Source organism: Fulmarus glacialis, unplaced genomic scaffold, assembly GCF_000690835.1.
Source record: "Fulmarus glacialis isolate BGI_N327 unplaced genomic scaffold, ASM69083v1 scaffold6434, whole genome shotgun sequence".
Lineage (NCBI taxonomy): Eukaryota > Metazoa > Chordata > Aves > Procellariiformes > Procellariidae > Fulmarus > Fulmarus glacialis.
Window position 1 is genome coordinate 56,176 of NW_009209930.1, and position 11,681 is coordinate 67,856.

Below are 11,681 nucleotides of genomic sequence, written 5' to 3' on the forward strand. Positions count from 1 at the left end.
CCCCAGCCACTGCCTCCTCCCACAGCTGGTATGAAGTTCTGCAGCTGCTTCTGGTGCCCCTTCCTTCTTCAGCACAAGCTGTATTTTCTGCTCTCTCCCCTGAGAATAACCATTATTTATCTATTTGTGAAAAATGAAAAACAAAAACCCCCCAACTCTTTCCACATTTGAAAAATTCAGGTTTTATCGTATTCATTCATAATATATTTCTTATGTCTTGGTAACAGATGTCATCATGGGCCCATCCAACTCCCAAATCCCAGGAAAAGTAATTTTCCAAAGAGGAAAATCAATTTTTACACTAGCAGTCCAGTGTATCCTTAGGAGAAACATCCAAGTCTCATTTGTATATGAATAAATTATAACTGACGAAATAGGCAAGCAACAGTAATAATGTGCTGGCAGACTGAAACAAAGTTTTCCTGAACTGCTCTCACATATATATAATGCACTACACACCTGCATTTTTTGTTCGCCTTTGAACAACCTGATTTTGCTCTCTGGGCAGGGGAGCTACAGCAGTGTGAAACCAGTGAAAGACAGAGCGCTTCCTTCTGCGCATTTAGCGGCCAAAACAGAATCCAGACCCGCCCCCACCTGGGAGATCCCGCTGTGGCTGTATTCATCTATGAAATGCAAAGCCTGCTTCCTAATTTTATAAAATCCTGATAGGAATGACATCATGACATCTTAAGCCCATCATGTTTTTCAAACATTTTTTGCTGAGAAAACTGGTAGTTCTTTGATTACGAAACATAAATAATCTCAATTCTGGCTGAACTCCAAGACATAACCACTTTCTTCTGCTGTCTCAGCTATTCTCCTGATGTCAAAGACACATTAAAATAAACGTGAACCATATGGCTACCCGGCAGATTACTAGCACTCTTGCATCAATGAGGGCAAAGCAATTCATTGTCACGAGCGCAGAAATATCTCAGGCACATGAAAATTTCAAAAGGCTGGAAAAAACTTGTATGAAGCAGCCTTTTGGATTAAAGCTCTATCTTAGAGCAGAGGAAATGCTGCTTTTATACTCCTACTACCCATTTGTCTGCTTTTTACATACTCTTAGTGCCATATAAACCACTACGGCAAGAAGGATTAACACCATTGTCCACCTGCCCCATGACTTTCCCACGCAGTGTTTCATCAAGTCTAACGCCACAGAACAGCAAAGCCTAATCCATCACGGTAATCCAGGTCAGAACACCACTATAAAACCCAGCTTGCTTCGCAATCTTCATAGAAAACAAAAACTTGGGAAAAGGTCACATTCCAGAAATTGCTTCTGTCTCCTACCTCTCCTTCTACCCCACTACCTCCCAAAAGATGTTTTTCTAAGAGTCTCCATCCACTAAATTTACAAATTTTAAACGCTTAATGATGAAACACTTTTCCTACATGCTGGAAATCCACATTAAGAGGAAATGCTGTGACATACAATATACCCTCCCAAAGAAACATGTAGGCTTGAGGGCAGGGAGGTATTTTCTGAAATGAATTAGAACCTGGAAGTCTTGAAGGGAACTGCGTACTCAGAAAGGCGTAAATCGGATAGTGGAAATTAAGACGGGACAGGGACAATGCTGTGGAACTACCTACCCTACCCTAGTAGCATTTCACTGCTCCCTCCTTCTGGTACCTTCCTCTTGGGTAAAGCCAAAGCTAAATTCACCTCCCAGAAGGGGCTCGATGGGAATGCTTGCCTAATGCTACATTTATTTATGTCACATTTGAAAAGGTTTTTGAAAAATACTAGCTCACAGACACGTTTGACACGAATAGGAGAGGTTTTTCATTCATACTTTAGTTAAACATTTTACCTCACTGTCAGAGCTTTGTCTAAAATCTCACAGAAATGTTAAATTCTTGGGATGCATGCTAAAAGCTGGAATTTTACTGCTAAAATTTCAGTGAAAGCTTTACGTTTACTTCCTCAGCACCCTCTATCTCCAGAACGCTTTTCTGTGACATTCATCATACTAGTCCAGTTTCTCCACTCTGCAAATATAATCAGCCTGCAGGGAGAAGTGGAGACGGTGAACTGCTCTCTGCCTCACCATTTACTCTAAATGCCAGCTGCGGTTTCATAGATTATTATTTCTGACCTTGGCCCCAGCTTTGAACAGTGCGAGGAGGAAAGCCGCTACCACGGATCCTTGCAGGAACACCCATCCATAACAACTGTATTTGTTGAACTCCTAAGACACTACAGGCAATCCTTTGTCCCATCTTATGGGTGACTTCTGTGACCAGCCATTTGATACAAATACAACTACCCATTTAGCTGTCCGTGACTTTGCATTTGCAAACATACTTTGCGTATCTGTCATTAACATCTTCAACAGAAAAATGTTGTTTATATGTTATCTAAGCCAACAAAAACATCATGTAAAGCAAAAACCATCCCTCTGTATAGTATGTGAAATGCACTAATTTATGGGAGAAAACTTTTCAAAAATATAGAAGTAGAATTAGTTGCACAAATCCGTCTAAAAACCAGTGAGAGCCTGCCTCCTAACCCCTCTTTACATTTTTTAAGAACTCCCTCTACAATAGTCGTTATTCCAGATGAAAGACAGCAGGCAAGATCTGTCATGGCATACCCTGCCTTGTCATTCTGTATGAGTATTTGAGTGAAGACGTTGCAATACATTTCACTGCATTTCTTTGCATTTCTTGGTTTTTACTGCCCAGATGAGCCAACTTATTTTAAAATCAAAACCAAGAATCTCTCAACCTGTTTGCATTTCATAACATGAGTCAAAAAATAACAACAAGAACATATTCCTCTTTAACAAGGAAACGCCAAGGCTGGTTGCAGGCAATAGAAATAATTGCAAGATACCATGAAAAAAGAACGCCTGCAGCATTTAGCTACACCTTCTAAGTGTTTTCCCATAATAAGCCAGCATCACCACTTCAACTCATTTCGATTTCTATCATTAACCAGCAGTTAAACACGCAGCTTAGGCTCAAAGCTCAGGTTATGCCTTGTGCTATTGACCTCACACCAAATAAAACTTTATCCTTCACATAAAGGTAATTTAAGAGAAGCTAGACCTTCCTAAGGATTTCAAAAGATTTGATACCTTCTTCCAGGTTCTGCATGGCCACAGAGATGAGGCAATCTCAATATGTTAGCGACTCATATAATATTCAAAGCAGTACTTTTAAGGGCATATGGAAAGAAGTGCAATGGGGATGTATTTGTATTTTCAAATTCCTCGTTATCTTTAACGGTAAAATCAGAAGATGGCGAGAGCATTTAGAGACCGAAGGGTTTTCTCAGAACTCTTACCAACCAGCCACATTCATAATGAACCTAGAATCATAGAATCTCCTAGGTTGGAAAAGACCTTTAAGATCATCAAGTCCAATCATCAACCTAGCACCGCCAAGTCCACCACTAAACCACGTCCCTAAGCACCACATCCACACGTCTTTTAAATACTTCCAGGGATGGTGACTCCACCACTTCCCGGGGCAGCCTGTTCCAATGCTTGACAACCCTTTCAGTGAAGAAATTTTTCCTAATGTCCAGTCTAAACCTTCCCTGGCGCAACTTGAGGCCGTTTCCTCTCGTCCTATCGCTTGTTATTTGGCAGAAGAGACCAACCCCCACCTCGCTACAACCTCCTTTCAGGTAGTTGTAGAGCGCGATGAGGTCTCCCCTCAGCCGCCTCTTCTCCAGGCTAAACAGCCCCAGTTCCCTCAGCCGCTTCTCACAAGACTTGTTCTCTAGACCCTTCACCAGCTTCGTTGCCCTTCTCTGGACACGCTCCAGCACCTCAATGTCCTTCTTGTAGTGAGGGGCCCAAAACTGAACACAGTAGTTGAGGTGCGGCCTAGTGCTGAGTACAGGAGGACAACCTAAGGCATCCAATACCCTTAATGACAGTTTCCTAATTAGAAGAATGACAGAACCTATGATTACAGCTGGCTGCAGGATAACCTTGCTAATGACAGTGATAATGTTAATGGCAAGATACAGATAATCGATGGAGGATATCAACTAGACTGTGTGATGGTTCTACCCCTTGTCAGATGAGCTGGTGCTGGAGATCTCACTTGCCTCTGCAGGTGAAGCGGAGAAGCCTCTGCAATAAAGACATTACTCTGAAAGTTTCAGCTACCCTACACTGAAGTTGAAATGGCAGAGGAAAGCAGCACCTTGTCAAAGTATGTTTCTTAAGAGATAGGAGTTTTTACCAGCACCAAAGTGCAAAAGACAGGACTTGATGAGGTCTTTCCAGGTCTTTCAATTGCATGCAATTCTGCAACTTAAATTTGGATATTTTTCTTTATCAGAAAAATAGATCACGCATTTAGGGGCAGGTACCTCCACAAGGCAGGAAGAATCCCCCACACCTGAGCTGGAGCGTGGAACCCAGCACACACAATCGTAGGAACTGTCAGGGCGTTGTACTGACATCCTGTACGGCAATTCCAAAGACAACTTGCTGCAGAGCTAATGAAACAGAGCAGCGGGATGCCCTAGCTCAACAGGGCAATTTAAAGGAGCCGAAATGGCATTGGGTGTGCTCCCGCCCTGAATTCCATGTACCTCGAAGGAAAAAGGGAGAAAATATTCTTAGTCCTGACTAATACTGTATATGCATGCTTGGACTGCTACTTGAAGATGAACACCGCTCCTTCTGATATAGAGGAGGGGCCATGAAATGGGACAGGTACGTGGACTGGTTAGTAATATGCTTTGGCATCCATTAAGGTAAATCTGCAGTGTGACTAATGGCCTGCTGAATCAAACTGAAATGACCTCAACAGACTGAGAAAAGTAAGTAAAAAAAGATGGTAGGGATTGTATCTGCCAGTGGTAATGAAGGCACTCCATCACCATTTGATAAGAGATTTTAAAATGTGCAGATGTATATACACACATACCTGACCAAGAAAATACTATGCTTATTTATTTTTTGGTTATGAACCTCGTAACAGTTGTCTATGCTTTATGGACTGTAATTTCATTTCCTGACTCAGAAAAAGACGCCTGTAACTTAGGCTAGGGATTTTTTGTTGTTGTTGTTGCTGTCTTGATTTATTTAAATGGATATATCGTTAAAGAAACTACTTATCCCTGTGTAGTAGTCACGACGGATAACACTTAAGGACACCTCAGTCATGCATTTTCTGCCATAACACTACAGGGTTAATTGTTGAGATCAGAGCTATCTTCTGGTGGTTCTGCCCCACCTGAATGATCCACAGCAGCTGTGTGCCTCATTTAGCTGGCAGGTTAAACTGACCTTAAGGCTAATGGAGCAGGATAGCTGAAAGGTTCTTGTTTATCTGGCCCAACACATATTGTTTCAAGGGTTGTGTAAGTACTGAGATGCATCAGCTATTCTAGATAGATTTATACGCAAACTGCCTGCTTGCTGAAGCACTGAAAGAGTTGTAGCTGTAAGTGATTAAAAAATTATCTCTTTGTCAGGTCAATTAGAAAGAAAAAACAAGACTTAGAGGACCACATTAGGCTTTTTTTAAAAGCTCAGTTAAAGAATTAACATACAGATCTTGGTGTTGACTAGAAGTCACCCACAACCCGTGCATTTCCAGTCAATAAGAGTTTATACTGAACTTCAGATTTACTTATATGAAAACGGACCAGAAGGAAGCAGTACACAGGATCTGACGGTGTCTCACAAAAGAGAAAAGAAAATGGTACAAAGTGTCAGGAAATGGCTTAGAAAGATAACCTCCATCAAGGAGGTACACAGGCATGTAACAGAGGCAAGGAATCTGGCCAGCCTTTCTTCTGCACTGGCTCTTTTCAGTCTGTTTACCGAAAAAGTCTCACAGAACTCTTCCTTTCCATATGCCCTCAAAAGTACGGATCCAAATATTCAACATAGGAAAGCTCTTATCTTTTATTTTAGGAAACAAATGTGTTCATTCAAAGAATGAACAAAACACCTTTCAATGTACACTGTTAACAGTTTCGTTATTGTACAACACATCTGCATGTAGTTTTCGAGTGAGCGTCACTTAGCAGCTCTGAAGACACCTATATTCATGAGATAATGAACATTGACAATTTCCACATACTCTGCTTTGACAAGACAGGGACAAGTACCTCAGTAGGGTCAGTTCATTTTTTATCACTTCCTAGAACTCAAAATATGCTTTTTCAAATAATATTGTTTAAAAAAATCTAAATGTTTAAAAAAAAAAAATCTAAGTACATGCAAAGAAAACTGCTCCTGCCCTGAAGAGCATCCAACATCACACACACAACTGATGTCAACCAATACAAACCAAAATGAAAACAAATCCTGTGTGTATAAAAATTTCACCAATTGGCCAATTAAACATTCTTTCCAGAATCAAAGCACATGAAGACTCAAGAAAATGTGAGAAGAATACAACAAAATAAAAATCCAATCTCAATGAAAGACCTGTTTTTTCTAGAGGTAGTCAATTATCAAGTTAAAAATGTCTTTCAGCATTTGTCAAGTATCTTTACTCCTCTGCATTTATTTTAAATATAAACATGATTAATTTTTGTTGCAAACACATATTAACTTTTACTATCATACATCATTACTAAGACTCACCTTTGTAGTGCAGAGTTGCTTTTATATATAGCAGATGTGCCTAAGGCTAGCTAAGTGATTTTTCTAACACTGCTCAATTGGTAAATGTCGATTGTGTAAACAGGTAAGTAACTGATATGCTTTAATATTAAGAACGAAGAAGGTGGTGCAAAATCTCACTTGCAGCGTTTCAACAATAAATTAACAAAATCTGACTTCCCCATCAGGAGCAATATGGAGTGTCCTTGGTAAAGTTACAAAACAATGATGCACACTGGCAGAGAGTCTGGATGCAAGATGCAAGTAATTAGATAGGGATAAAACCACCTTTCCATTCTATACTTCACCTTAGCATCAACATCCTCTATCTTCTTACCAATAAAAAATTATCATCTTTGTCAAGGTCCTGCAAGTACGCTGCATTACAGTAAGAGCAAAGCCGAATGTTAGACACTGAAAGATGCCACATTCCAGTGGCACAGAAACTAGTCTCTGAAGAGGAGAAAACTCTCCTCTTTTCATTGAGGACCTTGAGATTTGCCTGGTCAAATGCAGCACGAAGGCCACCTGTTCAATTCTTTTCTTCCCAAACCAGCCTTAAATAATACTGGGATTATTCTGTACTGAATTTAGACTGCTGCATCTATACTAAAGACAACTACTTTTAAAAAAGTAGTATCAATGCACATGCAAACAATTTACTCTTTCTATTTCCGTATTGCCAACTGATATATATATGTATTTAAAAAATTTAATATGCACAATTTCTATGTATGTGTGTGCGAGTGCGCGCAAAGATAAAGATTTATTACTCTGGCCACAAATATCTCAGTTATATGGATCATTAATCATAACACTGAAATGCTATAGTTTCCCTTACGGATTTTATTCAAAGACTAAATTACTTATTGTGTCAATTACAATCAAAGCTTATTGTTTCATGCATGTATTACAACTTCCAAATTTCTTCCCTGAATTACGAGCCTTCTTTGTATTATCTGTGTATTCACAATAAAATTGCTGCCTTCTATGTGAGTGGCAATGACTGATGTAAAAGGACTGCTTTCAGTCTATGGTGAATAATCATTTAAGTCGATAAACACATGCAAAAATTAAAAGATCAGCATGCAGATAATATTGTCACCAAGCTATTTCTTAATACTACCAAAGAGATTTACTGGGTCACTTAGTCCTTTGCGGCATTTCAATAAAATAGGTCCCCTACCAGTACTGCATCTCAAATATAATATACCACATCAAGATTGTTACATGTAAACACGTTTTAAAAGTTGTGCCTGTGTAACCCTTTGCGCAGGAGTGTCCCATACTAGAGCAAAGAGGATTCGGACCCTCACATCCAAACCCTATCTCAAACTGCCCAGCAGCATGTGATACGAATGTTCTTATAACTGATTCGTAGACGAATCAGTTATAAGAACATTCGTATCACATGCTACGAATGTGATTTCTAGGCACAATCTAAACCACATAGTTATAGATCACATTATATATGGGTAGTAAAGAAAACACCTTTAGAGCCACTAACTCCAGTGGGGAGATCTATATGCAACAGAGTTGAAGGAGGCAAACCCCTCCTTTTAAAACATGCAGTTCACTATTAAAACATTATAATCACCTAAAACAAATATCATAAATGACAAATGTAAACTGTAAATTCATTCTTCCTAGATATATACGCTGCATACATAGCTTTGCTAACTTAAAACCAAATTCTTACCTGTTCACAAAACCATTGCCTAGTACAGAGATACCCTTCCCTACATGAAGAATAGAAACTATTGCAATAATGTGTCCCACACACAATGTTCTCAGTTCCAAATAAAAGAAAGCTTATTATTTTCTTTGGAGACGAACTCTCACCAATACAATACTGCAGATAGCTGACAGCTGCACTACACTTATCTAAGGAAAATAAACAAACTTACCTAAAGCACCTTCCACACAGTACCTGTTTGAAATACCTTAAGCACAACTCCCAACATTAACTACAAACAGCTACATAACTGAAAGAGCAAATAGGTAGGGAACTCAAAGTGACTTCAAATTTTTACAATGACAAGTAGTTTTATATAGTTAACAAGAAGGCAAAAGGGTGCAAGTTTGCTAAGTCATTTTGAGCAAGTCACAAACTGAACACCACAGAGAGTCCATTTTATCATCTGCTCAATTTAAAATCATCATGTTTATCTAACCATAAAATTTATTTGATTTTGAGGAACAGGAAGAATTCTTTAGATACACCACTTTAGTACTTACGGGTAAAATGATTAGAAGTGGATGGATTGACACTATCACCACTGTCAGCACTTTCACTGCTAGAAATGTCATCATCTGATTCCCGCACAGAGGAACAAGGTGAGGAGCCATCAACTTCTTCAAACTTCCTCTTTAAAATTCCACTCATCGCTGCAATGCTGTCACATGCACCTGTAACAGGAACAGAGGCAATGAGGCACTGAAACATTCAACTGCAGAATATGCAGTCATAATCTCCAAAGTCATTTTTACTTAGAAGTACTAATAAGTTGCCACTTCTGGTCTTGAATAACCATTTAGTATAAAATTAGATATAATTAATTAGGAGACAGTGAAGCCATAGGAAAGAAAAAAAGCATCAGAAGTCATACCCTAACTTGACATGTATGGAGATAGTTATTTTGCTGGAATAATGTGTAACAGATTGCTTTCAGGGAGTGTTTTTCCCACTTTGATGTCAATAACATCCCTGATTTCTAGGTTATGTTGTGAAATTTCCAACAAGAAAAAAAATGGGAGTTTCTTTTCAAACACCCTCACTTGGTCGCTCCCTTGGCTGCCATGGGAGGAAGAAATGTTCACAATCAGGGATGAAATTACATTAGAAGAAATAATTCTGAACGCTACAGTTCCCATTGTCAAATATACGTGATCTAATCAGTGTTCACATCACCCCTATAAGAAATCCATCTGATAATTCCAGTATTATGGACAGATAAAAGACAAGAAGTCACAAAGACCATATACCAATTTAGTGCTCAATAAATGCCTGGAATTCAGGAATTCCCCACTCCAGTCAAAGACACCAATTGCCTCCCGAACTTTCTCCTTCCCACATTAAGAAATGAGATGCTTAATATACTCCCAAGGCTGAGTAGAAGATTATAAAGCAAAGTATTCAAGCAGAAATTTAGCAGCAGAGGTAGAAATATAACATGAATTGCACGTAATTAAGGAGAAAGCGTACCCTTAACTAACTGAGGAGAGATCAAGGACAGCTGGAGCTTGCTCAGAGGACACGCAGCTGCCACCATGCTGCCCACAGCACTGCAGAGGCAAGCAGTGCGGATACTTATCCAGGCAAAAAGTTTGTCTAGGATCGATGACATGCTAGACTCGCTGAGTAGGACACACAACCTAGCACTACGGACTTACCACAGGCTTCTGCCAAATCCTACTGAAAGCAAGAAAAAAAAAAATGTGCATTCCTCACTGAAACAGAACTTTTTAAATCCCTGCAGCTACTTTTAGGACTCATTAATTCCAAGCCAGCTGCATTCTGTTCCATCCAGGAAGTTGGACTAGACAACCTCCAGAGCCCCCTTCCGACCAACATTTCTATGGTTCTATGCTTAAAAAAAAAAAAATCTGTCAGGGAGCTAACATATGCTGGGCTAAATGACTACTAGTAAGAAAGACAAGGTGAAGGCAGAGACTGCAGTACCGGCCATACTGTTTAACAATTAGCACATTTCAGAGTTTTGGCCCAGGCCACCTCGCATTCTCCTGGATAGCGCCGGATGAAGCAGGTGCCAGAACCATTCCCAGCAGGCAGGCTGGATGAGGGCACGCGGGTTTTGGCAGAGGGCTGACAATTTAGCCACTGTGGACAAGAAGTGTACCCTGCCACTTGGCAGCAGAAGCCAGAGAACACTGTCCTTAGCCTGCATCTTTTTTATTTTTTTATTAATATACACACAGACTTAGTGATGTAGCTGCTACGTTCTCACCCTGTAAGCACAGCACTTCAGTAGATCCTCTGGTATCTTTGGGCACACTTAGTCTAGTACCAAGCAGTTTCAATGTATCCTATGCATCCTATAGCTCCCTTCCAGCCCCAACACCAGTCTCCTTCCTGGAAAAAACAAAGCGACAGTGTGAAGAGGTTTATAACCAACTTGTGGCCTGATATGAAGCTTGAACAGGATAAAGGTGGGTATATGAAGCTAAAAGATACAAAAAAGAAAAATTTAAAAAATTGATGGGCTCACCAGGTTACAGAGTCTGTAGGACTAATTTAAAATCATAATCCAGCAAACACTGAAGCCTGTCTATAGGAAATCCTGGGACTGAGGTGGCAAGAGTATCATGGTTTCATTCCAGTGCAACAGAAAGTTAGTTCTAATTACTTGTTTTGCTTTGCTGACAAAGCGTTTTACATTGTCTGCCAGCTCCTGAGCACAGCAGGAGGGAGTTATGGGCAGGTTTAAAATTGCCTTTGTAAGTCAAAACTAGAAATCACAGATACATTATACAACATTTTTATGATATTATTTAATTACAAGGACTAGAACAGAAGTTTTGTAATAAGGGAGTTCGTTCACCTCTTAGGAAACAAAAGCTCTGAGAAGCACATACATGATTGCACCAAGTTTAATATCCTGTCTCCAGCAGTAGTCAGTATTTAACGCTTCAGCGGAAAGCAATGGGATGAGAAATCCAGCCACAACCACTCCAGATACACGGCTCTGCTTCCTCATCCTTGCAGTCAATTTCCCCTAAGCATAAGGCTGAAATGTTGCTATATGACAGCGCACAGCGTCTTATAAATTCATTTGACTTGCCCTCCTGAGGCAACAAGTTTCATATTAGTTTATTGGGGGGGAAAAACCCACAACAAAACGCATCTCCCGAAACTATAGCCACAGACCCTTCAAAATCACAGCAGTTTCAGTCTTTATGATATTTTGGACAGTGAACAGCAGCAGAAGCATGCCAGTGTCTAGCAGCATGCTATACTAGATAGAACTCCACACATACAGGTATTCCCCACAAAGTGGAAATAGCTGAAGAGAAGTCACTGAGGTCTTCTTGCTGCTTTATAGTGATATTTCCGTTTCAATC

The 11,681-nt window shown here is 39.9% G+C and overlaps 1 protein-coding gene across 1 annotated transcript in view; it reads right to left on the reverse strand.

Moving 5' to 3' along the window:
* CSRNP3 (cysteine-serine-rich nuclear protein 3) overlaps positions 1-8,985 on the reverse strand; it is a 26,193-nt gene extending 17,208 nt beyond the window's left edge. The window contains exon 1 of the mRNA XM_009576998.1: positions 8,838-8,985. Within this exon, the coding sequence (XP_009575293.1) occupies positions 8,838-8,985 (148 nt within the window). The remainder of the gene's footprint in view (positions 1-8,837) is intronic.
* Positions 8,986-11,681: the final 2,696 nt, after the last annotated feature.